Here is a 27,631-nt window from a genome sequence, read left to right on the forward strand (position 1 = left end):
TTAACGGTAAGAAAAGCGCAAATTGTTTGCCCGCATAGCCTCAGCCTTGTCTGGCTTCTGAAAGTCTGCACACAGGGGTCGGCGTTCTGCCACTTCCTGGTCGAACACCAGCTCTTCAAGGAGTTTGTCCTCGTCCAGATTGGCCCCCTGACAGATGCTCTTCACAATCTTCTTAAGATCCTCCACATATTCTGCAATAATATACCCATTGAATTATTGTATCGTGTTATACATGTATGCAAAATAATTAGAATTAACTTTCATTTCTATTCCTAATTTTGTTTTCTTCTTTTCCACGATGTTGTTATTAGATTTTTTTTATTCTTACTGCAAGTCATACATACATATATATATATATATATATATATATATATATATATATATATATATATATATATATATATATATATATATATATATATATATATATATATATATATATTATATATATATATATATATAATGTTAATAAATGTATAATTATAAATAAATTACTTTAAAAAAAAAAAACTTACCAGGCGCAAGTGTGTTAACTTTCACAAAGTTCTCCACCTTCTGTAGGCACTGCTCCAGACCCTCCTGCTCCATATAAAAGCTTCCTCCAACTTCATTACTCTGCAACAAATGTTCATTGTATATTATTAAATAATTGACACAATAGGCATTCTTCCAAAATTTGATGTAATTAATTTGCAAAAACAACTTCCCCAAACAAACTAACCTGTACAATCTGGACGTTGATGATGTCTTTCTTCCTCAGCTCCATCAGGGTGTATGTGCCACTGTGACCTGGTGAATCAGCACGACCATCGCCGCCACACACTAGGCCTTCACCTTCAGCCTGCAGGGTGCTGATCATCTAGATCTGACGTTCCTACCAAAGATGCCGATGGCTGCACTCAGGACGGTAAGCTGATGGCGCGAGAATGTACGAGTGGTTATCACCGCAACACCCATGTGGGAGAGCACACGTAGAACCTTTGAAACAGTTGCCCCGGCAAACAAAATCGCAGCAGCAATCCGCCCAAAGTAAGGCTGACTGTTCCAACTCAAGGAATGTTGACAATCCTTGCATTCCAGCATTCCACGCGAAGCAAAGTACCACTCTCGCTACGATCCCATGACAGCTGCAGAGAGCCACACAAAGGACAACTATACCAGTCCGAGAACAGCTGCACCAGACAACTCCAGAATATTAAGTACACTGGGTGCCCAGTGCTCTCACGGCTCTTCTTTGGTGGTGGCACCTTAGTGTCATCATCCTCAGAGTCTCCCAAGGTGTATAGTGCATCTGCGGGTATGTAATCTTCGTCAGTCTCATCGGGAATGTCACCACAGTCTGACTCCATCTCTTCAGCCCACTCTGTCTGCGTCTCAACTGCCACCATTGACTTCTCGTTCCACTCTTTTTCTGCATGGAGGTTCTGACTTTCCACGGTCAACAAAGAGCTCTGCCTGGACCGAACTGTCTGCACTCCTGAAAATATGATTCCATAAACATATGTATCATGCAAAGTATATTGTTAGAGATGATAGTAACTTTGATAACATGAAATCGAAATTATTACAATAGCTACACTTACCCTTTAGCTCGAATCGAGACTGCTACAGTTTTTGTGAAGGGCAAGGCTTGACATGAAGCTTCTTTTTGCTTTAACAAAGAAAATAAAAATTTCAATAAGAAATTATGTTGAAATGCCGTAATATGTAGGCATATAAAATACAGCGATTTCATTCTTTAAAAAATTTACAATACATTTGTAAATTACATGTACATGATAAATTTGAAAACTAGGTGGTAGGGTGCTTTTTTTAATTTTATTTTTACATAAATTGGTTTGTTATCAATCATGTATATCGTATATTATACAGTAAATTTACTCACATTTTGGATGCTGTGTAGCAGTTTCCTTTGACTCATACTCCATAAGCATCTCATCCACCATCTGAAACAAAGTTTGAACTGTATTAACTTGGGCATGATGCCTTCAACACAGATGCACAGCACAATACATAATAAACAATAAAATTGACAACAAATGAAAAATTAGCAGTTCCTCATTGTAAATTGGTACCTTTTCAGTGTCTGTATATTAATTTGACAGTGGTTATTTTTGCCGTGAGCTGCTAAACTAACCCTGCCTTCACGTACTATGGGAAAGATGGACCTTACCACTCGGAAACTCCTAATTAAGACTGTTACAGCAAAATTGTGTATGCTACGTAATTGTGTAGATTTGAAAATAACCTGCTGTGCTGGCGGACGTTAACGCCCTTATAAGTGTTAATATTTCTTGCCATTTACAAATCCTTTGGCACTCCCCGCCATGTTGAAACTTCAATAGTTCTCTCAACTCGGAAACTTGGGTATCAAAATTAATTCCCAGTTGTCCAGTACAAAATATAACACGAGCGGGTGTTCACATGCAATTTTCTATTCGACATTATCGGAATTATGGTAAATACCACAATTCCGATAGCACATGAAGGCAGCATAAGTGCTCTAACTTTTCTAGATTGTAGTTCGTAGCCGTTCTTTCTCTTTTCATAATGGCTGCAGACTGTTGTTTTTCCGCAGGTGCTGTTACAGTTGATGTTTTTTTTTCTTTCTTTCTGTTTGCTCCTTGGGAACAGAGTCGGCACAGCTGTTGGCAAAAGCACGGTTTTGTGTTGCACATTATAGCCCAGTGACTGCTTCAGGGCCGGTCAAACGAGTCTTCCTCGAAATGTGCGCTGCACAACACCGACGTTGGAGTGGGCGTCCATTTATCTCGAGTCCATTTTTCATGAAGAACTGCGTCTTTGGGGAACCAAATAAAGGCTCACGCCATCCTCCCTTCGATTAGAACAAAATCCGGCTACGCAACGAGACGGCATTGTAGAAATTCAGGAGGCGATAAAACACACAGCAACAGCAAGCCGGCAGAGGCAAAGCAGGGACGCTGTCTTCCTGTCTTGTGCTTACGTCATATCCGATTTGGCCGCTGGGAGCGCGCTACTGGCCAGGTTTTGCGCGGGTAATTTAAAAATCAAGAAATACTCTGTAAATATGTTTTAATTCGATGAGTCGCTCATTTTGTTATGTATATTATATTGTTGAAAACCACATATTAAAAACTGTCCTGAGCTGTCCCATACGCTTTAATATTCAGTTTTTACACGCTTGTACTCCGCATCATAGCTACATTTGCGACTATATCACATGTTTTTTATGTGCAGGACAACTTCTGAAATTGCTTGTCAAAAGATTGTGGCTGCTTTTGTTGTCATTACAATATATGCAGGATGCTGGCTCTTTCTTACAGTATTGTAACGTCTTGCAAGAACGCCACCAGCAAACGTTGGTTGGAATGTCACTCTTTATCTAACTTAACAAACGCTACATTTGGTCATAGCGTAACGTCCCTCCTCTCCCGCAATTTACAAACAGTTGGACATAAGAGTGCTAAACAGAAATAGCAACACACACACAACACACACACAACACACTTAGTTCGTTACACTATATTCCTTCCATCACCGGCAAATCAACATGTTCGATCCCCGCTCTCCCCAAGTCATGTGTTGTTGTGTCCTTGAGCAAGGCACTTCACACACATTGCCTCCAGTGCTACTCACACTGGTGTATGGAAGGTGCAAATGTTTGGTGGTGATCGGAGGAGCCGTAGGCGCACACTTGCAGCCACGCTTCCGTCAGCCTGCCTCAGAGCAGCTGTGGCTACTTTAGGAGCTTACCGCCACCACAGTGTGAATGTGTGAGTGCATGAATAATGTATCCATTCCTCTGTAAAGCGTCTTTGAGTGTCTAGAAAAGCGCTATATAAATCCAATGCATTATTTATATTATTTTATATGGGTGAATGTGAGGCAAAGCGCTTTGGGCACAATATGGTGTAGTTACTAGTTAAAAGCGCTATATAAAAAGTAGTCCATTTACCATATACCAGATCTATTATTATGGAATAATAAAAAAAACATTTAATTGACAAAGATCCCATATAGCCTGGAAATAATAATAAAGCTTTCATTGTTAAATGTTGCCATAGAATATTGTTGTAAAATGTTTTGCAGAAGATGTATTGAGCAAATTAAAATATAAACAAGAGCTGTTGTTCAAAAATGCTGTCAATAAATATTCTGTGAAGCGAGTACAGATTTACAATAATTTTTTTCTGTAGAATATCGTCAAGATATCGTTATCAAGTTGTTGTTTTTTAAATACCGAGATATTTTATTTTGGCCCTTATCGCCCACCCCTATTCCTGATGAAAAGTAAAAACAAATCTTTTTATTTTGCCGAAAGCTGTAAAATATGCTTTTGCGCAGTTTGCCAAGAAAATTTATGCAGATTAAGTTATTGAATTTTGCACAAACATAAGTGTCAGGTTCAGTCAACCTAGAACATTTAATAAACAACAGACAAGGAATTAAGACAAGAGACTTCGATTAGTTTTGCTCAATAGGAGAACGGACAGAGATGTGCCCAGATTACAATCTCCTACCCGCTCTGAGGCACACTCCGCCGAGTCCTTTCTTTTAATAGGATGTTCCCTAGATTACACAGTAGTTGCTGCTCTAAAGGGAGGGGGATACACAGCAGCAAACTTCAAGGATATGAGTCATTGTGCAGATAATAATACAGACGTGTCTTTCTTCGGCGTTGAAGGTTTTAACAGTCAAAGTTCAACAGTTCATCCGCAATGTGTTTCAGCCGATATCTTGTGATAAGGGCACAGTTCCTGTTTTGCAGCTGCAAGAGCATGAGTCATGCTTTGCAATACTATAAGAGTACATTTGGGATAACTTATGTTCATTTATTCTAGCAATCAGGCCTGGCAAAAAATAAAAACAAAATCTGTATGTAAAGCTTTATTGTGCCATTTTCAAAAAATTCAAATCCAATGTGCCAGTTCCCTAACGCGCAAGTAACCCAAAGTGACCCGGGCTGCGCGGGCCCTTTGTAGCTGCTCGCCGCTCTAGTTATTATTATTTTCAAATTAGATGCACTGTCTGATGGGAATGCCACCACAGGCAGCGTGCAGCAGTTGAAGCACGTGTGCTTTTGTAACCAGGTAACAGTTTGCGTTCATTGAGGTGTGGTGAACACAAACCATGTGCAGGCTTGTAAATCTTCCCCAGTCCAGAAACACCCAATATTACCTTTGGTAGTTGTTTTGTGACCAAAGATATTATATTCTTCTTCATAGTGCCAGTTTCTGCCATAATAAAAGCTGTAATAAGCTCATTAAACTGTTAAGGGCAGAGGGTTTGTATGCTGGGGTGCTGAGCATGGTGCAAGGACTTAAGTATGAAAGTAGAGGTATTGGCTGCCAGTGAGTCTGTGCAGGCCCAGGACAATGTGTCAGTGATGGCTGTGGAGATGTAATTATAAACATGTCACATTATGGGCCAACTAGTGGGCCGACACTATATATGCACTGTATTCGCAAGTTTTTAGAGCAGCAGTGCTGAAAGGTGTCCCTAAGTCTGTTGGGCAGGCCATGGAGGTAAATCCCGATTTTCCCGGAGCTGATCACGTCAGATGGTTGTCTCATCTTAAACATCACCTGAGAAGGTATGCAAAAGATATTGAATCAAAAACTGAAAAACAGGAATACTGAATTACAATTAGCAATTATGCAATTGCAAACTTTGAAGAAAAAAGAGGAGGATTTTGTTATTCCGGCTTCTACTGATAAATCATCACCTAATAATGTTGTAAATGATTGTGTTATGTATCAGTCAGTGCCTTTCATTAACCGTGACCAGTGCTTCAACTGTGGCCGTTCTGGCCACTGAGCTGGTACCTGCCGACAACACCCACGTGTCGGGAGGGGCAGAGGGAGCAGACGTCAACAGAGAGGTCGTGGCTACTACCAGCCAAGGGGACATGAGTCACAGAACCCTCCTCCCCGCCCTCCCAGCAGCAATATCCACCTGTGCCAAATCAGCAGTTCCTGCCGCCACCTAGTGGACAGTTTCCGCAATGATGGGACCCTGAATTCACATGCCAAGGTCTGCAGGAGCCTATGATTGAAATGACGGTAGGGGGAAGGAACTTCTTTATCATTTATGGTAGATACTGGAGCTCGTCACTCTACCATTATGACATTGCCACCTGGAAGTACGCTCACCGCTGATGGCATTTCGATGGTTGGATTCAAGGAAGAACAAACTATTCTGCATATGACATCTCCGATACACACGCAGTGCTTCACGCAGACTTTTTTACATTAATTTGTGTATGCCGCGAACTGTCCAGTGAATCTTTTGGGAAGGGATCTTCTCATAAGAACTGCTCCATTGGTCCAGTGTGGGCCGGACGGGCTCACGCTTCAGTTCCTAGATGGACATACTTATTACTGCGCTGGTGACTCCGCCTCCAACGTTTCCACCCAGTTTCCAGTGGTGCCTCAACACGTCATGACATGCACCACTGCTGACATCTACTGGGCAAAGATTGACACTGATTCATCCGGCTGGAGGGATGCTGAAACTTTTTGGACACTTTGGTCATCTTGGATGAGAAATCTAAGATCATATGATATGGTATCTGACTGTATGCATTGCACTCTTTTTTTATGACAGGTGTGGTGATGAGATGTACAGTGAAGCATTCCGTACAGTTGTTGACAACGCCTGGGAGTTGCGTGTGGGTGATCTGTTTGCAGGAAGGCCCGGTGTGGCTTTTTCTGTTGATCTGACTGAAGAACAATCTCGGTGGTATGAGATGGCGGAACCACCTGGTGAATCTGTTCTGGCGTGTCATCCTCATATTTCACTGATGGTGTCATCCCAGCACACGGTGAAAGATTTGGGTCCGTTTGTCCTGGCCTGCACAAAAGCAACTGATTGGCAACACTCTATACATACAGATTTACTGTATTCCAAATCTCTTGATGCCTATTGGATTAAATCTGATTTGTTTTTTTCCATGTCTGTTTTAGAACATCAGCTTTTGGACCGACATCATGGACGGGAAACATCTGACAGCGAGCTTGCTGGTGACATGTTACAATCCTTGCCTGCTGCACTGTGGTCTACTGACCCGACTGATGTGGGCCTGTGTAAAGTTGCTCCAGTAACTTTTGAATTAAAACCCGACTCCGTTTGGGTACCACAGTACCCAATGAAGGAGGAAGGACGACTTGGCATCTCAGTAACAATTGATGGTTTGCTGAAAGCGGGGGTTCTTTGCAAAATTAATAGGTCTAGCTACAATACTCCTATTCTCCCTGTAGAAAAGAAAAATACTGGTAAATTTCGTATGGTGCATGATCGCAGAGCTATTAATGCTAGAGTTTTGACACCTACACTGCCGGTGCCAAATCCTCATTCTGCTCTGTCACAGATCACTCCATTACACACGCATTTTACCTGCATTGATCTTGCAAATGCATTTTTTTGCATCCCTCTTGACCTGTCTATGCAGAAGTATTTTGCATTTACGTGGCATAATGAGTGTTACTCCATCACCCGGCTTCCTCAGGGTTTTGTGTTGTCTCCTGGAGTTTTCAATGCTTCCCTTCGACAGCTGCTGTCACCTCTCCAACTTCCTCCTGATGTTCTTTTGGTGCAGTATGTGGATGATCTACTCCTAGCTGCACCATCCGAGGAGTCCTGCCTTCAAGCTACACAGCTCCTTTTGAGCCACCTGGCTTCGGTGGGCTTGAAGTGCTCCAAAGGCAAACTCCAAATTGCCCGACCTCAGGTTTCATTCTTGGGTCGACTTATATCGAGGCATGGAACAGGTATTTCTCCGTCACACAAAGATGACATTTTGCACCATCCCAAACCGACAAATGTCAAACAAATGTTCTGGGTCTGTGCAACTATTCCAGACATCATGTTCCGGATTTCGCGGAACATGACTCATTCTCTCAGCCAATTAGTGAATGAAAAAGGAATGAGAAACCTGTCACATGTTCTTAATTGGACTCCAGCTGCTGAGAACTCTTTTGTTCTGCTGAAACAGTTTTTGTCATCAACTGCGGCTCTTGTCGTCCCTGATTACACTAAAATGTTCATCCTGGATGTTTCTGAAAAGTCCATCAGTGTGTCGGCTGTTCTTTTTCAAAAGGGGGAAAATGGTAATAGACATGTTTGCCTTTATGCATCAACACCTCTTGAAAAATATGAACAACGTCATCCTCTTTGTGCAGCCTTTGCTTCAGCATTAGCTCGCCTGATTCAGAAAACATCTCATATTGTGTTACATCACCCTCTGACAGTACGTACATCACATAGTACAGTGCAGTACGTAACCAGCCAAGCATTTACTATGACAGGGGGACGACAGAGAAAGATTGAATCAGTCCTGACACAACCTCACATTTTGTTTGTACATGAGGGAATTAACATGGCAGAAGGCATGTTGGAGGGACAATCCCACTGCTGCACTCAACGAATTTTGGAAGAGAACTCACTGAGAAATGACCTTTACGACATCCCACTGGACCCAGACTTGACGTTATTTACGGACGGCTGTTGTTTTAAGGGCAATGATGGACTCCAGTCAGGTTTTGCTGTAACACAGATGATTGGAAAAACTTTTGACCTGATAGTGGCAGAGGGACTCACAGGGCCACAGTCAGCTCAAAGAGCAGAAATAGTGGCTGTGACAACTGCATTAAAAATAGCAAAAGATAAGACTGTGAACATTTACACTGACTCTGCGTATGCGCATGTGGTTGTGCATACAGCCATCAAAGAATGGCAAAGAAATGACTTCATGACTGCTTCAGGGACACCTATCAAACACCATCAAGACATATTTGATTTGAAAGACGCCTTACTACTGCCTAAAGCAGTAGCTGGGATAAAATGTAAAGGACATTCAAAAAATAATGATTTTGTGTCAGTAGGAAATGATTCGGCAGACAAGGCGGCAAAACAAGCGGCGGGTTACAGCCCAACACTACAATTGATGGTGAGCGAAGGTGAATTAGGAGAAGGACAAGAAATAACCACAGAAACAATTCAGCTGTGGCAGGGGAAGGCCAGTCCGGAAGAACAAAGTGTGTGGCTGTCAAAAGGCGGACAAAAAGATGGAGCAGATATATGGCGGAAACAAGGTAAATATATCCCATCGCAGAAACAATTAAAAAATCTAATTTCTGAAGCCCATGGAATATGCCATGTTGGTGTAGAGGAAACATTGAGACGACTACGCAACTGGTGGCATTCTTTGTTACGGTGTGGTCACGGAGCGGCGTGGTGTCTGTCGGCGTGTGAAGTGGAGGACCCAAAATGCAGGGAGGCAGGAGAACCACAGCAGGAGTGCGGGCGAGACTGGCGTGCTTTATTTTACAGAAAACACTAACCAGGGTACTGGTTAATGCTAACTAAACAACAAACTGAAAAGATACAAAATCAAAATGATAGACAGAACTCCGGGGGTGACCGCGACAAGCGGCAATGATCACACGGCGACTGATCACCACCCGGGAACTAAATACACCCACACTAATTGGGTAACTAGCCACACCTGGGGCCAGGCACAAGTGGCTGAGGGCCCGGATTGGGCAACCCGCGGAAGGGCTGGAACCCACTCAGGACCAATCGGGACCCTCAACCAAAACCAGATCTTCCCAGACATGACATCCTTACATGAGACAAATTATTAAAAGTGAACTGCAGGACTGCAGTGTTTGTAATAAATTTAACAGTATGCCTACATCTAAACTTCCTCCGGGCACTCACGATCCAGAAGTGACTGCTCCGGGGCAGGTGATTTCAATGGATTTCACTGACATGATAAAACCAGTGGAAGGATACCGATATTTGTTGGTAATAGTGGACTCCTTTTCAGGATGGCCTGAGGCATATCAATGCAAATCTGAAACAGCAGAGGTCGTGGTAAAACATTTGATTAATCATTACATACCATCACATGGGTTTCCCAGAAAAATTAGATCAGACAATGGAACCCATTTCAAAAATAAACATCTACAAGAAATAGAAAAAGCATTGGGGCTAAGACATACATTTGGTTCAGTATATCATCCCCAATCCCAAGGACAGGTTGAGCGAATGAATAGAAATATTAAAGAAAAAATAGCTAAAGCACTGGCCTCGTCAAATTTGAATTGGCTACAAGCTCTTCCTATTGCATTAATGAATGTGCGAATGTCACTAAACTCAGCCAAAGGCTGGACTCCGTTGGAAGATCACACAAACAGACCATTTCCGGCTCCTACGGCACCGCTGGGAGAGTCGCACATTGCAGGACCTCCAGTACTCAAACAGTTAGCATCTGCGTTCTCCAAGCTAACAAAAAAGCGGCCAGATGCTCCTTCAGAGATAAATGATTGTGAATATGTGTGGTTAAAAGTGACTAAAAGAAAATGGTCTGCTCCTAGATGGACAGGTCCCCACAAGGTAACGGAGAGAACGTCTTGTGCAGTGCGCTTGCATAAAAAGGGGGACATCTCACATCTCATCTACCAGGCCCGCCGGATCCGCCTCAGGCTCAGCGATCCCACCACCTGCGGACCACCTGACGACCCGACCTGAGGGCCATGATTGCTGATCCAGTGTCGAGCTGCCCCCTCTGAGGACATCATTCAACGGAGATGAGTCAAGTGCCCTTTTTCTGGGCATTATTCCACGAAGAGTCACATTTACGGGCCTCCAAGAAGCTAACACGCCCTTTTCATTCAACAAAGAACTTCATCACGAGATGGCTTCAAAGCGGGAACACATCTCCATCTGCTGCTACATCACGATACTTTTTCTCATATTGATTTTTATGCCAATCTGGTATTTCTGGAAGCCTCTCGATACAACTTTGAACGTAACTACAACACATCGTATTAAGCGAGGTATTGATTCCCCACGCATTCCCTGGATCATATCCTGGACTTATAATAACTCAATTGCTGTGACAGTTGCCCCAAACACGAACACCTCTATCAAAATTCCAATTAAATCTTTGAAGGGATTTAGGAGAGAGAAGCAGACAGGGGGGGGGGGGGGGGGACTGGGTGAAATATTGGTGTTTTGGGTTATTGTTATGGGCATGGTTCTCCGGAGCTGACCCCTATTTTCCCATTTTAGTTTGTGGTAATAAGACTATGAGTAAGTTAGAACAACCAAAAATGACTAAATACATGATGGAGACCGAGGTAGAGGCTGTTAGCGTACCGATTGATGGTGTAGTTGAGTGGTTCCGTGTTACGACAGGATTGTCCGGCAGCAGTAACAATTGGCTACTGCTGGCGAACGAAGCGGCTCGTGCCTCTGGTGAAAACTGTGTGGTATGTGTAGGACCACGACCTTTACTGTGAGTAATCCCTGCTAAAATAGAGGATCACTGTGTAATGGAACTTATGAATAAAACTGTCCCCAATGTCAATTGCTCTCAATGGGATAAGGTGTATCCCCTCGTAAATTGGTAGACAACTAAACCAATATTTTCAAACAAAGTTGCGGATGGCAATTTTTCATGTATTAAAATGACAGGTACTGGAGAACAATTGGGAGAACTAAATCACATCACTCACTGCATTTCGGCAATAGATGTGGGACAAAAGTTCCAACCTCAATCTAGAGCTGACATTTGGTGGTGGTGTGGTGACAATAGGATATTTGATAAGCTGCCTTTGAATGTAAGAGATATTGTGCTCTCATCACCCTCCTTCTGCCAGTACAAGTCTTCACCACCTCTGTTGATAACCTTCTACAAATGATTGATAATTGGGAACCAAAATCTCCTCCTTTTCAGAGAACCAAACGGTCTTCTTGGCAAGAGCAGAATGTCCCCACCTACATTGATGCAATTGGAGTACCAAGAGGTGTGCCAGATGAGTACAAATTAGCTGTTCAAGTACTCTCAGGATTCGAATCTCTAATTTGCTAGTGGTCCACCATTAACAAAAACGTAGATAGAATTAATTATGTACATTATAATGTCCAAAAGGCTAGGAAATTGGACTCAATCTGGTTTTGAGGCTGTACACGGCCAGTTTGCTGCCACATCTTTGATGGCATTCCAAAATCTAATTGCACTAGATATGTTGCTGGCAGAAAAGGGCGAAGTTTGCTCAATGTTTGGAGATCAGTGTTGCACTTTTATTCCTAACAACACTGCACCAGATGGAAGTTTAACCATTGCAATTGAAGGACTGCGGACACTCAATAAGAAAATGAAAGAGCATTCCGGTGTGGATGCTTCTCTATGGGATAATTGGATGGATGGATTTGGGCGCAATAAAACTTTAGTTTCCTCAATTTTGATATCTGTTGCTGTATTTGCTGCTTTGTTAACCACGTGCGGGTGTTGCTGTATTCCATGTATTCGTTCTCTTTGCCAAATAATTATTACCACGGCTATTGAAAAACAGGACATACAAAATAAGTCTTCTTATATGATGGTTGAGTCTATTGCTTCTGTTAACACTTCCCCATTCGTGCCCACTGTTGCATCCAATGTGGGGGACGAGGATCCCGCAGGTATTTTCCTCTAAAAATGTTTAAATGTTTATTTTGGGCTCTTTTGAGCCCAATTGAAGGCATGTTAACATTGTTAACATTTTTACTGTTTCAATTTATATTTTAACTGTTTTGAATTTAGTTATAGCTGTGTAGTTATAAGAAAACAGTTAATTCAATTTAACTTGATTGCATAGTGTCTTTTGTTCTCTTCCCTGTGAAAGGAATGTGTAATAAGGTTCCTGTGATTTATCTAAGGAGTATATGTTTAAAAAAGTGCAGGCAGAGATTCTGTTTTCAGTTATCCGGTTTAAAGTTCAAGGAAGAGCTGGGTCCAATTAATTTTCCAAAAGCTGGGATGAACTAAGATATGAGCTGTCGGAAGTCTTATCTGTTTTTTTCTACTTCACTCTTTCCCCAAGGACTCAGGGAGGGGAGGAATCATATCCTGTAAACACTGTTTTTGTATAAAGGTGCTGTGGGTCCACTTTAAGGACACACATTTGGACAGATCACTACTTGAGTGAACTCATTTGTGTCTTCAGAAACTTTCTGTAATAAAAACCTTGCAAGGAAACCTCTTCACAGATCTCAACTTTGATTTTTATTTAAACATGCAAGAAAACAAAATAACATTTTCTAATAAGGTCAATTTAACATAACACAAATTAAACTGGACTGACCTTCAGACAAACAACTCAGGTGGCTTAAATAGGGGTGGGCCAACCTAAATGAACACAAGAGGGAGGTATGACTACAAATCAAACAAAAGGACCAACTTAATTCTATAGGACAAATGAACAAAAACGTATATCGAGTGAAAACTAAAATGCATTTAGACCAAATTAACAAAAAGAAATACTCCAAACAAATCATTAAACAAATACACCCCCCCCCCTCCAGTCTTGAACAATGGCAAGTGCCCTGGTTGCTTCCCTCAAACAAGAACAAATACAATAAATATTCAGACAAATATTAACTTAAGTGTTAACCCCTTAAAAAATATGTCTCCAAACAAAACTACTTACTTAATATTAACTGAAAATATTAAATAATTTAGTAATGAAGCTAAAGCAAATTCAAACAATACTGACATTAGATGGTCGTGGTAAAGGGTATCCACCACAGTACATAACTCCACATCAGTTCATACATAGTTTTGATGCCTTCAGTGAGAATCTACATAGTAACCAGCCATTAAAATAAAGCAAATGCATTGAATAAGAAAGTGTGTCCAAACCAATGGCCTGCACTGTATATTCAATATTAAAGTTATTGAACTGCGCAAAAGTCTAAACTCGGTTGATTCAACATATGTTCGAGCCATTTTCAAAAGTGGTGCTTCCTTGATTTGGCTTGTGCAAAAACAGTTATTAGGCTATATGTTCACGATTCAGTGATCTCACTCCACTCGATTGAAATTAAAGCCAGCCCTGATAGTCTCTCCAAACACACAGTCATAAACAACTATTACTTACAGTCACCACTGTCTTCTTTTCTTTTCTCTTCTCCCTCTTTTTTTCTTTCGTTTTTCACTCCCAGATGGATAGCTCCTCTTCATCCTGTCAGTCTTGTCGGAGAATCTCCTGTCACCCTATTTGTTTACACTAGCGCAAGCAAGCTGTGTCTCTAATGAGCAACAAGTGGGGGAGGGACAAGTTTGACTCGCTGGGCCATTATAAGGAATTTGAGACGGTCAACTGTCATTGCACCTTGGCACTCCTAATGTGAAAGAATAAGATATGCGGTTTGAGTGAAATCTGTTGGCCCTCTGGGGGCCCCTCTGACTAGGGGGCCCCAAGCAATTGCCTGGTTTGCCTAATGGCAAGCTACGCCTCTGGTGAGCATATATCATACCCTGAAATCGTAATAATAATTTAAAAAAACATGAGAAAAGCATGAATAATTACTTCGATTTAGCGTTTCAAAATATCGCTTACTAAGACTGAGAGAGTGTACCGACACTGTACCTTAATATTTTGTTTATTTTACACAAACTCAAAAGAGTGACTGGATTTCCAGCTGGAAAACGAGAATCTCTCTTTCCTCCATTGTTATTTTTCATGTAATCAAATTGAGACATGGCACATATTCTATGTGACGTTACTGTCCCAGATGGGAATGCTGAATTGTCAAGTCACAGAATGCTTCACTTCAACATGTAAACACTATTTTTCCCCTTTTTATGTATTCTATAATGTACACTTGTTTTCTGTTTCTTAATCTAGAAATGTCGTGTCCTCCTGTATTTTATTATCTGTTACATATTTGTTTTGTTCCACGTCCACAAATTAGGAAAAGAACGTTGTGACTGACAAATATGTCATGACACTAGTTAGATTAAAATATTTATCTTTACAGTGAATCAGACATTTTCACTCCCAGCCATTTTCACTCCCAGCCATTTTCACTGAAGCAACCCTCTTCGCTCCTGACTGTTTTACTGGATTTTGACTGAATTTGCAAGGCCCACAAAATATTGTGTTCTATTGCTATAAAAACATGCAACCTACTAAAAGAAAGATTAGAGTCTCTTCTTTCATCAGGATTTTTTTTTTTTTATCTGTTTACATTTTGCAGCAATTAGCATTATAATAGAGCTAAGTTTCATCATTATTCACAAACCTGTTGAAAACACTGGGGGAAGAGCTTGTTGCAACATGGCACTGGCCGATCTCTTATACATTGCTGTAACCTGCTGGCCGTTAACTACCATTGATTTAAGCGACCACTTCAGGTCAGAAACTGCATCAAAGCCTTCTGTATGCTCTAGCACAAGGGTTCTCAACCGTGGTCCTCAAGTACCCCTATCCAGCCTGTTTTCCATGTTTCCCACAGCCAACACAGGTGTTTCAAATGATAAACTAATCAGCAAGCTCTCCATGAAGCCTGATCCTCAGGTGTGTTGGCTGAGAGACATGGAAAACAGGCTGGATAGGGGTACTTGAGGACCGGGGCTGAGAAACAGTGCTCTAGCATAAAAAAAAAAAAACATTTAAAAAAAACATATAAATATGTTTTTGGCAGTGAAGGACAAAGTATTAAAAAACGTATTTATATGTTTTGGGTTTGAATGAGTTAAGGGTAATTTTATGCTTAGTTCGATCCTTTCCAACTACTAGCTTATTGTAGCACAACATACAAATCGATTATAGTATATACTATGTTCTATGACTGAGAATAGCTTGAAATTACATTAAAGTTCACTACCTGCCAGAAGAGTGCACAATTTTTCATCTTGCATGCTCACTGACCGGCAGTGCGAGGCCAGCAGTAAATATATAAAAACAATGGTAATTAAGTAGGCAATGCGACTATAACGAATCCAATCAAAACAAAGTAGGAAAAGATGTCTATATTAGAGGAATTTCAGTGGCTCGCGTTTCTTTGAATGCAGAAGAGAGACAGGGACTAATAACAGAAAGATTACTACTTCATGTGTGACTTTAAACAAAAGTCCAGCTTTATTTCCATAGAGGATATTATGTTATGGCATGGTTAAGAACCCAACAAGTTTAATTAGCATTAAACATATTATTTAATTAGACAAATGATTTAAAATACCATAATATTTTATGAACCTAAAAGTGCTTTTTTTTCCAGTATTGGTTACTGGCACCAATAATTAATTGGTTTTGATTCATTCCAAATTCTCAAGTATTGCACTAATAGCAGCTAGCACAGAGTTGATGTGATTGGCAGGTGAAGATCGAGCAGGGCGTGTTTTCAGCGCATTCAGGTGACAGGCCCACAGTGTCTGAAAGCTAAGGTAACATCTCAAAACAAAAATGTTTTCTACATTAATTAATTTACTTTTTATTTAGTGTATTTTGTGTTTTTTATTCAATCTCATGTGTAGCACGTAGTTTACAGCTGCAGTTGTTGTTTTTAATGTGCTCAACAAAGAAAGTTGAGTTGAGTTTAGATGTGGACGTCATTTCTGTCATGATGAACTACTGAACTGCGTGTAGTTATGTTTCTCCTTCACAATTCTTATTACCCATTCCCACTTGGCATTTATACACTTCCTCCACCTCTAACCCATGTGCCTCCACAGGTCATCTCAGTAATGAGCCATGTGGTCACCTCAGGCTCCTTCTAATCAGAGATCCAAGGCCCTCACCAAAGGGTCTCTCTCCCCCATCTGGCTTTCATGCCTGACAATGTCTCCACACTGACGGAGATGCATGCCCTCCTGAGGTGTTTCACCTTTTAACTTGCTCTAAATTGCCCAGCAGATGCAAGGAGGCTGTTTACTATTATTATTATTATTATTATTATTATTAGTTGACAAGCAAAAGTTGTTGTTGGCATTAGTTTAACTTGTCAGCACTTCCAATGATAAAAAAAATCACAAATTAAATATTTTTGCACCAATGAAAGCATGAACATTTAATTAGTTAAAATGTGTGTGTGTGTGTGTGTGTGTGTGTGTGTGTGTGTGTGGTGTGTGTGTGTGTGTGTGTGCTGAACGATTGTTCATAAACCAACAAAATCATCATTCATCATCATTAGCTAAGGCAGTTGATGCCCTACGTGCAGTGCATGGTAAGCGTATACTGAGTGTCGTGCCTGTGAGCATCAGTGTCGTAGCAAGGGTGCAGAGCAAAAAGATTTAACAAAAAATTCCAACATCAACTAATAGCTTAAGTTTTTGGCCCAAATTAAAAGAGGTCAATTTAACATAACACAAATTAAACTGGACTGACCTTCAGACAAACAACTCAGGTGGCTTAAATAGGGGTGGACCAACCTAAATGAACACAAGAGGGAGGTATGATGACAAATCAAACAAAAGGACCAACTTAATTCTATAGGACAAATTAACAAAAACGTATATCAAGTGAAAACTAAAATGCATTTAAACCAAATCAACAAAAAGAAATACTCCAAACAAATCATTAAACAAATACCCCCCCCCCCCCCCCTCCAGTCTTGAACAATGGCAAGTGCCCTGGTTGCTTCCCTCAAACAAGAACAAATACAATAAATATTCAGACAAATATTAACTTAAGTGTTAACCCCTTAAAAAATATGTCTCCAAACAAAACTACTTACTTAATATTAACTGAAAATATTAAATAATTTAGTAATGAAGCTAAAGCAAATTCAAACAATACTGACATTAGATGGTCGTGGTAAGGGTATCCACCACAGTACATAACTCCACATCAGGGACGAACGAGTTTGACTCGCTGGGCCATTATAGGGAATTTGAGACGGTCAACTGTCATTGCACCTTGGCACTCCTAATGTGAAAGAATAAGATATGCGGTTTGTGTGAAATATGTTGGCCCTCTGGGGGCCCCTCTGACTAGGGGGCCCCAAGCAATTGCCTGGTTTGCCTAATGGCAAGCTACGCCTCTGGTGAGCATATATCATACCCTGAAATCGTAATAATAATTAAAAAAAAACATGAGAAAAGCATGAATAATTACTTTGATTTAGAGTTTCAAAATATCGCTTACTAAGACTGAGAGAGTGTACCGACACTGTACCTTACATACAAAATAAAAATTAATTAAAAAATATATATATATATAAAAAAAGAAAAGAAAAAAAAGAGAGCAATGATAATGACATGTCAAATCGGTAAAATTACCGAATGAACAATACTGAGCGCTCCAGAAGAAAAAAAAAATAAAAATAAAAGGGATTTAATCATTTTAGAGAAAATATAATACATTTCTTGATATGATAGTTAGTTGGTATCAAACCAATGAATGTACTAAAATGTGGTCTAAGTTGGGTTTGAACCCAGGTTCTCCGTGGTGGGAGGCAATTGCTCTAGTATGCAGTGAGTTAACTTGATGTGTTCCAATTCATGGCTAATGGCATATTTATTTTGAATTTAAAAAAAAATGTTGTATGCTTTTCAGCATTCCTACAACTAACTAATTAGTTAATTTGAACAAAAACAGAATACAAAACATGTAGAATTTTTTTACAACAACATTGTATACAACATTAACAACACAACTCCATCGGAAACGCGTTGCATCCAATTGAACAAAGCCGACGTACAGACGGATTTACTTAAGAGTCTTGCACGTACAACATCCTCAAAGTCAGTTGATTTAAATGTTGACCTTTGTTTCTAGATTTTTTGTCTTGCACAGGCGGACGTTCAATCGGACGATGAAGATGCATATTCATCGGAGGAGTGGGTACAGTCTGATCACGGAGAAGACACTGGTTCTGGACTACAATGCCACCATGAATGGAATGGATAAGATGGATCAGAACATCTCTTACCACCCGGTATAGGAACTGAAGGACATGAGGAAGCCAGACGTAACACCAGGTCACCGTATCATGATCCTGAGAGTAGACTTGATGACAACATGGCCAAACACACACTGCAGTATATACCTGCTACTCTCCGGAAAAAAAGGCCGGCAAGAAAGTGCACGCGAAGGGGCAATCGCAGTGAAACTAATCTGTGGTGCAAATCCTGCTGCGTCCCCTTGCACGCAGGGGAGTTTTACACAATATACCTCACAAAAAGAAAAACTGTGTAGTTGAAACATCCACACAATTGTAAATAGTACCACAGTTGCACACATTTGTAAATAGTTTGCCAAATTGTTTTGTCAAATTGTTGAATGTAAATAAACTTATTTTGCTATCAAAAAACACTTTTTCATTGTTGGTGGTAGTGTTTTACAGAAGTAAAGCACTATTTAGATGTTTGTGGCATCATTCATGGAAAAAAAAGGTGTCAAATTCACTAGAGTGCATGAAATATCGTTTCACAAAAAGCTTGATTTCTCCATATTTTGGTCCAAAACAGAGCATTTGGATGAAACTAACCTATTTTCTATTGTTGATTACTGAAGAATGGAATAAGGTAGAAACAAACTTTTTTTTCTGATGAAAGATGAGAGTTCAATCTTTCATTTGTAGTATCTGTGTTTCCATAGTCCAAACACAAAATATTCTTTGGACCTTGAAAGATCAGTCAAAATGCTTAAATCAGCTGGCACCCACATATCCTCTTTTCTGAAAATGCTTGGCAGTCAAAGAGTTAACATGAACATCATGCAAATCAACTTGCGATTGTGATTGATTTGTTAAGATCTAATCGTGAACTAGAAATGTTGACATCATCCTAATTATGCATTTTATTGGTTTAGACACGCGAATGTCATGTCCACTGCAACCATATATGGGTCTGAAGGGGTTAAAATACAATTTCTTGTTAAATTTCAGGATTTTTACAATCATGTATGCTTTGTAAACAGACAGTAAATCAGGCACCTATGCTTAAAGTTAGTTACTTTACTCATCACTCACAGTACTCAAATAGTTGTGCAAGTACTTTTTACTCGAACTAAACTTTTAACTTCTACTTGAGTATAATTTTCCAATGTAACATTACTTATTTTAATATTGGCTACTGTGGCTTTAACATGCTAGTTTATCAATGTCACTACAATGTGAGCAGTCACTGTATCACCAAGCCACTTTAACAAAAGTAACTAGCTCAGATGTTATGTTATTTTTCTTTTTTTTAATTAAATGAGCATAATCTAATAACTTTCAGTATGTTGTTCATAGATGGAGAAAATGGCTTGCAAAAGGATGTGAAGAGAGGACACACCATCTTCAAGCAGATTCAGCAAGGGACGGGATGAGGCACCGACCTGATCTTCAAATCAATGTTGACACAACCACAGCAATGGATGCAGAAACAGCCCTTCCTGGACCGAAATTTCAATTGCACAATCTTGTTTATTGAATGATAGATGTTATTTGCCCTGAATATTTAAAAAACTCAAAGTATGGATTAAATTGTACTCTTTTACTATTTCAAACTCAAAATTGGAAGATTGTCTAGGTTGCGTAATTTCTTCATATTCCGGGCAAAGGTAATTGCAGTGAAATTCTCTCAGAACAGGAACCCGTGCATCAAGGATTCTCATTTGCTGGAATTGACCGCCGTTTTGATGCAGATTTGATGCCATACCATGTTCCACTGTCTAGAGATGGATCAATAGGTAGCTTTTGATTGACTTCATGCTTGCATCTATGCAAAATGGATGGGTCAGCTTATTCATACAATAAAAAAAATAATCCTAACTTCCTAGCTGGGTCATTATCAAAACACATTGTCATTATATTTCAAAGGTTCATAGCTTTGTCTTGTTAGCCAAAAAAAGTGTAATTTTTAACATCAGAAATACCAGACAAAGATAGCACAGTCAGTCATTGTTCATAAATGTTTCAATTTTCGCTATTAAATTGAAGCCTAATGTGTATGTTTAAAATTGGTAAGAAAGATAATTTGATTTTCACTGCAAAACTGGTTTTAACAACACACGGGTATACAGGATTTTGATTTGGGATACAAAAATAATTGTAAATAAATAAAAACTCCCCAAAACTGTTTTTGTTATGTTCAAGAAGTTGGATCCCAAAAGATGAAGACACCAATAACAGAAAAGACAACAAAGGCGCTTGCATCAGCCAGGGGCAAACACTCAACATGGAGTGCGAGTAAGTCATGAACTAAACGGCTTGCGCAAAACGTACTCATGACTAGATGAGGCAGGTAAAATGTTTGAAAACCAATACTCATTTACAAAAATGACCTGGACAAGAAGCCCCAACAGGAACACATACAACACAATACACAAACATACAAATAAAACAACAAAGTATAACATAAGTATAAACAAAGAAGAGAAGGTCACTTGTGCTTATATTAACAAGAACAGGTATCAGCAACAATTTCCTGAATCTTGTTTTTGAACAAAGAAACTCTCGTTGGAGAAATGAGTCTGAGTTTGTTCTGCAGGGTGTTCCAATTATTTGCTGCTGCGAATCGAAAGGAATTAAGGCCAAATATAGTGAGTGTTTTTGGAGTTAATGAGCTCACTGGAACTAGTGCTGTAAGTGTTCCGAGCAAAATGAAGAAGTGATAACATATAGGATGGTGTCATGCCAAGAAAAGTTTTATAAAGACAAATCAATGAATACATTTACATGCAGTCAATATTCGGTTTAAGGTCAGAATTCCGGTTTCTGAAACAATCGAAGTAACACATTTACATACATGCGTAGCGGAAAGAACTACTCCCGTTTACATGCTCATTTGTGCTCGATTGGAGTCCTCCGTTTGGACCGCCACACGCGAACAACGTAATTACGTAAATAATGTAATTTCTGCTTTTAACGCCCAGTTTACACTGACTGCAGAACGGACGCGGTGCGTTTTTCGTACGGCCGCCGCAGGGAATAGAAAGCATTCGAGTCTGCGTGTCAATTTACACCAGCTGCAGTGCGTTGTGTATGCGTTTTAAAAGGGTTATTGCCTGCATGTAAACGTAGTCAGTGATAAAGCCGCCGTGTTTGGAGAGATGGCCAGCCCACTAATTTGTAAAGATCACAATGGTGAGTCTGAAATGGAGCATTTGTCACAAATCGGATAGCTGAATGATAGAAGGTGTCCACTTTTTTAGAGTGGAAGTTTTGACTCACATATAATAACTGAACAAACACTTGTCAGTTGACATCCATCCATTCCTTTATTCTCTTCTCATTTCCGCATCCTACCAATACATTCTCTTGAATAGGCAGCAACGTCATCTTCACTAGCATCGCACTTCGTGGCATGAATGAATAAGGCTTTATTGCGAAAAAGTAAAGATAATCTGGTTTTAACCTTAGCTTGCAGGTTACTGATGTGTGTGGCAAATGACAGGGATGAATCCAATCAGATACTTAAATATTTGTAAGAAGTGACAAATTCCAAATTCGATCTGTCAGCACAAGTAATAGTAGGATGACAGTGACTGAGCGCCTGTGACTGTCCGCCACTCTCCGACTGGAGCGCGCTTTCGTCTAGCGCTACTCGCTCTTCGTTTCCGCGGAGACGAGCTCCATCCAAACTGTTTTCACACAGCCCACACAAATTCCTCCCGTAATTCGCTACTTTCACAAACTGCTTACCTGCTGCCTGGACTCATTCCTTTTCCCCGTTGTTGGTGCCGGTGGTGCACACTCGACACTGACGCACGACACGCACCGCAAACGCTTACCTGCAATCTACCAAACCGAAGCACTTCCGGACTCCCACTTAAATAGCGCTTTTGCCTGGCTATGGACTATACCACAAAAGTTGTTTGGTTTATTATTTAATGAGTTGTTGTTTTTTTGAGAGATTGAGTTATGGATTATGATTGGAGGATTTTTGTTATGGTTAATATATGTTGCAGATATTATTTATTTACATGCTTTAGCTATTGTTGGTTACTTTTTGGTATTATACCCCATGATTGACTAAATGGTTTGCCCGGAGGGAGGGGCTAGGTGTATTTAAAGTGATCTAAATTCATTTGTAGGGGGTGCTCAGCCAAGTGGGATTTTGAGTGGCTACCACAGTAAGTTACGGAAAAGACTAATGGAACTTGTAAATATTGTTGGGATTGTTTTTGCACTGGACTTGCACTGTAAATATTTTCACATTTTTAATGCTGTGTTGGTGTAAATAAAAACACCTCACTGAAATTTTTCGACTGCGCCATCATTTTTTCCCCTTTCGGAAATGAACCCATGACAATGACTGATTACTTGCTTACGGCTGAATGAAATGCACTTGGTCTTAGCAGTGTTCAGACGAAAATGGAGCTTATGGAAGGCCTGCTCCAAAGAAGGTGGTTGATGGTTGAGCTGGAGAGGGGATGCCGCAATTTCGAATGAAGGTCCAACCGAATACAAGATTGTGTCGTCTGACCTTTTTCACAAAACCCGGAAGGTAAGTGATCGTTGTGTGTCTCAACTTCCGGTCCTTATATTAAGCGCTAGAACAAGATGGATCGCAGAGTGTATTGCACACTATCTCAAGCATTTGCCAAAAATCCCCATTGCTGATGTGGAAACTAGCATTGTACAAGAAACACCATCATGACAAAAAAAGAAGGATAAAGAAAAGGTACGCATTTTCCCACGAAGCTAATCGAAAAGGGAACCGTCTTAAACGCTTCATGTGTGTGTAAGTCGCCAAAGGTCAGAAAACATTTATGAATGGTCTGAACTGTAGTGGTGTGTGCCACTGCAAACCCATATATGAGAGTGTAGCCTCAAGGGACCTGGGGGTTTCTGTGACTGGAAGAGAGTTTGAAATAAAAGCAACTAGTGGAAGTTAGCATAAAAAGGCAAGTGAACACTTCTTCTTTGAACACAAGAACATTACAGTCACCAATATTCACCCACATATCTCTATGTCTTATGCCCAGTTCAACCTCTGAAAATAGCAAAACAATCGCCACAGTATTATATTATATTGGCATTCATCCTTCCTCTCCATAGACACGCACTATAAAAAGCTTAATGTGTTAACTATGACCAAATTGAAATGCACATCTCTAACTTAGGCCCACGTCTTAAAGGAGCAATATGATCGGTTTGTTTATGATTGGTCGTAGTTTTCTGAAATTAAGACACGTACGAGCACCCTGGGGGAGAGAACCATCAACCCTGGCTACACACTGGGCGTTCTAGGCCCCGCTTAGTGGGGCCTCGACTTGCCTTTAGCTCCATGTACATGGTATAATTTATTTAATTTCACTCAATATGGGCTCCAGGACAGGACCGCAAATTTACCCGGGGAACGAACCAGCGATCCCGGCTACGCACTAGACGCTCTCAAATCCTCCTCTCGGCGCTCTCGGCCCCGATGCGGGGCCTCGACTTGCCTTTAGCTCCGCATACGTCCCAAACATTTATTTAATTTCACTCAATATGGGCGAAAGAAGAGGAACACAAAATTGATGCTTTACAAACATTTATTTGACATATAACATACTCATATTATTATAATTGCTATTATTTTTTACAAGCTTGATCGAACCCCCCATATATATATATATATATATATATGCACACACAAGCATATAATTTATAGCTACATGTATTTAAGGCAAGTTGTAAAATGTACATGGCAAAAAAAAGAGATAGAGCAATGATGATGACATCTTGAATCAGTAAGATTACCAAATGAACAATACTGAGCTGAAAAAAAAAGAAAAAAATGATTGCCTAACCCCATTCCTTACCCTAACCTCAACCATAACCCAATTCAAACCTAAACTCTCAAAAAGTGGTCTGAACTTGTGGGGACCACCAAAATGTCCCCACAATGGTAGTTAAACATGGAAAAACACGTATGTATGGGCGCCACAATGTAGCAAAGACAAAAGCACACACATACACTCACACACAATAGTGGTGGGGGTAAAAAAATCAATATTGCAATATATTGTTGCGCTCTCTGTTGCAATAAATAATCGATACACTGACGGCTGATGTCTATATTTTACAACACACCAACGCGCACATAATAGATTTACCCCATTATTCAGACATGTCAAGGAAGCTGGAAACATACTCAACGTAACATGCCGCCTATGCTAAGGCTAGGCTTTACCAAATAATACCTATATTGACGCCAATGCAATAGCCTTGGTGGGCTATTTGAAGTTGGCCTGCGTGGCGGCATGACTGCCAGTTTGACTTCCCTTTTCTTTTATACATGGACCATGTATGAAATAAGAATGTATCTGCCTCATATTTGGGCTGAACAATTTTTGGAAAAATAATAATGATAATTATTTTTGATTGAGATTGAAATCACGATTGATAAAACGATTATTCATTTAAAACTTAATATGTTTTCAACTACTAAAAGACAACTACTTATAACTATGATCATAGCCAAACGGCCATTCATCACTTTCCTTCACGTTGAATACTTTACTCTTGAACACTATTCTTTTTGTCAATTATAACATAACTAACGTAACAAATTCAAGCCTCTTGCATTTTCATACTTAATTTTCAAACTTAAGCATTACATTATCCTCTTTATCATATTTACTTTATCTTATGATATTTTCACAAGTCTGGGGACTTAGTGGGCTAACCTGGGACCTCAGGGATTCTATTTTGTGCTATGTCATGTGGAAATGTGTGTTGGGATGGCAAAAAAAAATATTTGCATCCTTGAATTTTGAGGAAAAGAAAATTCAGTGAATCCTTAAAATCCATATTTAAATATCACTTAAAAGGACAGCGAGAAATTAAATTAGTAAAAAGTAAAATAAAAATACTGTAATGTATACTAAAACAGCAACTGCAAAAACATATAGGAGGCGCTGGGTGTTCCTGCACATTTTGGCCTCTTAGTGGCAGTGCCGTGCATCCATGTTATACACACTTACAAGGAGAACAGAAGAACCTTGCGATTGAATTCTATTAAAATATTTCCTTTTTCACAAAATTGGGAAGAATTCGTGCCTATTACTCTTGAAGTTGATGCTAACTTGCTGTTAGCATTTGAATGGTATCCTCCATTCTCTTTAGCATTAGTATTTAAATATACACTGTATGTAATTCTACTAATCGTGTGTTTAGTTTTACAGTTAACTCCACCTGGGGTGCCCTCATTCTGTGTGGCAATTCGGACAGCCAGCTCACCACTTGCTCCTCGTCGCATATCATGTGACCACCGTACATGTCATGACGCAAATAAATCAGACTATTTATTGTGAATAAAAATGTTTTAAAACTGTATTTTATTTCCTTTGTCATACATATTCCAACTAAAACCAATTATTTCCGTATTATCTAGTTAATGTATCGCTTTTATTTTTTTAAATGGGCAAAAGTGTTTTACAAAATAAAGTATTATTTATCTTTGTTTTTTTGTTTTTGCTGATCTGAAGAAAAAAAACGATTCGATCCGTGACTCAAATCGGTGATCCGATCTGAACCGTGACTTTGTGAGAACATTTCTAACAACATATTGATTATCGTAGATATCGTGCATCATGATATTATCATTATCGTGGGCCACATATCATCACAGTATCGAATCGTGACTTACCCCGTATTGTCCTATGCCTAACACACAGCATGCTTTTCAAGTCATCAACTGTTGGAAAATAATTTTTATGTTTTAAAACAAACCTGCCCATGATAACAGCAATTTTTTCAAATTATTATTATTTTTTGTTGATCCTCCATTGACGTTACCATTAGCGCTACCGTCAATGTTTTTAAAACAAAGCATGTTTTGTATTTAAATACACGATGTGTGTAATTCTTCTTGTGTATTTAGTTTTACAGTAAACTAACTGGGGTGTCATTAAAGTGGTACTCAGGACTAAATCAGGGCTGTCAACACTCACGCATTGAGCCTGAAAATCATAAATCATGCTGTTTCCACTAAGTACTGCCTCTAATGTTCCCCAATTTCGATACTGTAAATGTATAGGATCGTATGCCGAGAAACGTTTCTTGGGAGTGGTAATATGGCGGCCTCACGGCTTCAAAAGTCTTGGCCTATCGGCTACCCAGTAAGATCACTGAATAGAATCGGACACAGCGACAGTCCTGTTTTTGAGATGAGATTTTAAAAAAGAAAAGAAAAATCAGGCAATTTTTTTTCATGTTAGATTTAAATACAGTTAACAAAACACAGTCATTTTTTAGTTGCCAATTAAAACAAAAATAATGGTTGATACACGGAGTCCCTTGTGCTTTTTCTATTCAGGCCTTTCTTAGGACAGCTCAGTGCTTTGCTGGTCCTTGACGTGGCATTTATAAATAAGAAACATGGCTGCCGAGTGATGCCCTGTTTTGCTGTGGGCCCTGTCAATGTACCAAAAGTTGACTTACATTATTGACCTGTAACTGAAGCTAATAAGCTTACACCTTCTCTTATGTTTAATTTTTTTTTTTTTTTTAATTATTATATATATTTTTTTAAATAAGTCGCATTTTGGGTAGTGCAAGTTTCAAAATATAAAATGAGCGGCTGGGCTGGGTTTTCAGAAGACGAACTGCGGACATTGCAGCAAAAAGGTAAACTCTCCTTACGTTTAACTTTTTTCGTATACGTCATGTTCGTTTGGATTTGCTGCAAAATAATACGGCAGTTTATGTCGTCGTTACAGACTCTGTGGTAGCAAGCAAGCGCAAAGTACGACCATCCTCCGGGAATCGGCATCAATTGCAAAGAGAGAGGATCTTGAAGCGAGCCCCTCAGGCAAACACTGGATTCGATTCCCTTGAACTTCCACCAGAGCAGCGGCTCAATAAGCCGCCATCGAAGGGTGATTGTGAGGCGATTACACCAGGAGGTCTGGCTGTACAATGCGATGCGCAGCAGAGTCGCAGCGAGGAAAAGACTCAA

The 27,631-nt window shown here is 39.8% G+C and overlaps 2 protein-coding genes, 2 long non-coding RNA genes and 1 pseudogene across 4 annotated transcripts in view; 2 read left to right on the forward strand and 3 right to left on the reverse strand.

The window, feature by feature from the left end:
- LOC147165161 (uncharacterized) lies at window positions 1-1,261 on the reverse strand. The gene is made up of 3 exons (XM_086089418.1): window positions 722-1,261; window positions 516-615; window positions 1-191 (listed from the first exon to the last, which is right to left on the reverse strand). Exons 1-3 carry the CDS (start codon window positions 857-859, stop codon window positions 1-3), a joined length of 429 nt encoding a protein of 142 aa, XP_085945544.1. The 5' UTR covers window positions 860-1,261.
- A 7-nt stretch (window positions 1,262-1,268) lies between these two features.
- Window positions 1,269-2,157, reverse strand: LOC147165162 (uncharacterized). Its single transcript, XR_015096562.1, has 4 exons — window positions 2,076-2,157; window positions 1,886-1,946; window positions 1,584-1,651; window positions 1,269-1,477 (listed from the first exon to the last, which is right to left on the reverse strand). It is a non-coding gene; the product is annotated as an uncharacterized LOC147165162 (long non-coding RNA).
- Window positions 2,158-4,446: 2,289 nt separating this feature from the next.
- LOC147165163 (uncharacterized) lies at window positions 4,447-14,036 on the reverse strand. Its single transcript, XR_015096563.1, has 2 exons — window positions 13,911-14,036; window positions 4,447-5,567 (listed from the first exon to the last, which is right to left on the reverse strand). It is a non-coding gene; the product is annotated as an uncharacterized LOC147165163 (long non-coding RNA).
- Window positions 6,073-10,515, forward strand: LOC147165164 (uncharacterized; annotated as a pseudogene).
- Window positions 14,037-27,059: 13,023 nt separating the features above from the next.
- The window catches only part of gorab (golgin, rab6-interacting), a 1,128-nt gene continuing 556 nt past the window's right edge, over window positions 27,060-27,631 (forward strand). The window contains exons 1-2 of the mRNA XM_086089419.1: window positions 27,060-27,300; window positions 27,393-27,631. The exon at window positions 27,393-27,631 is cut by the window's right edge and continues 71 nt beyond it. Of these exons, the coding sequence (XP_085945545.1) occupies window positions 27,246-27,300; window positions 27,393-27,631 (294 nt within the window). The 5' untranslated portion in view covers window positions 27,060-27,245. The remainder of the gene's footprint in view (window positions 27,301-27,392) is intronic.

This window comes from Leptonotus elevatus, chromosome 11 (genome assembly GCF_054856555.1).
Source record: "Leptonotus elevatus isolate MCC_2025b chromosome 11, RoL_Lele_1.0, whole genome shotgun sequence".
Taxonomy (NCBI): domain Eukaryota; kingdom Metazoa; phylum Chordata; class Actinopteri; order Syngnathiformes; family Syngnathidae; genus Leptonotus; species Leptonotus elevatus.

Coding starts and splice junctions, on each gene's coding strand:
- LOC147165161 (XM_086089418.1), bottom strand. CDS start 859: ATGATCAGCACCCTGCAGGCTGAAGGTGAAGGCCTAGTGTGTGGCGGC. Junction 616..721: donor TCAACGTCCAGATTGTACAG/GTTAGTTTGTTT, acceptor CATTTGTTGCAG/AGTAATGAAGTTGGAGGAAG. Junction 192..515: donor AGTTAACACACTTGCGCCTG/GTAAGTTTTTTT, acceptor ATATTATTGCAG/AATATGTGGAGGATCTTAAG.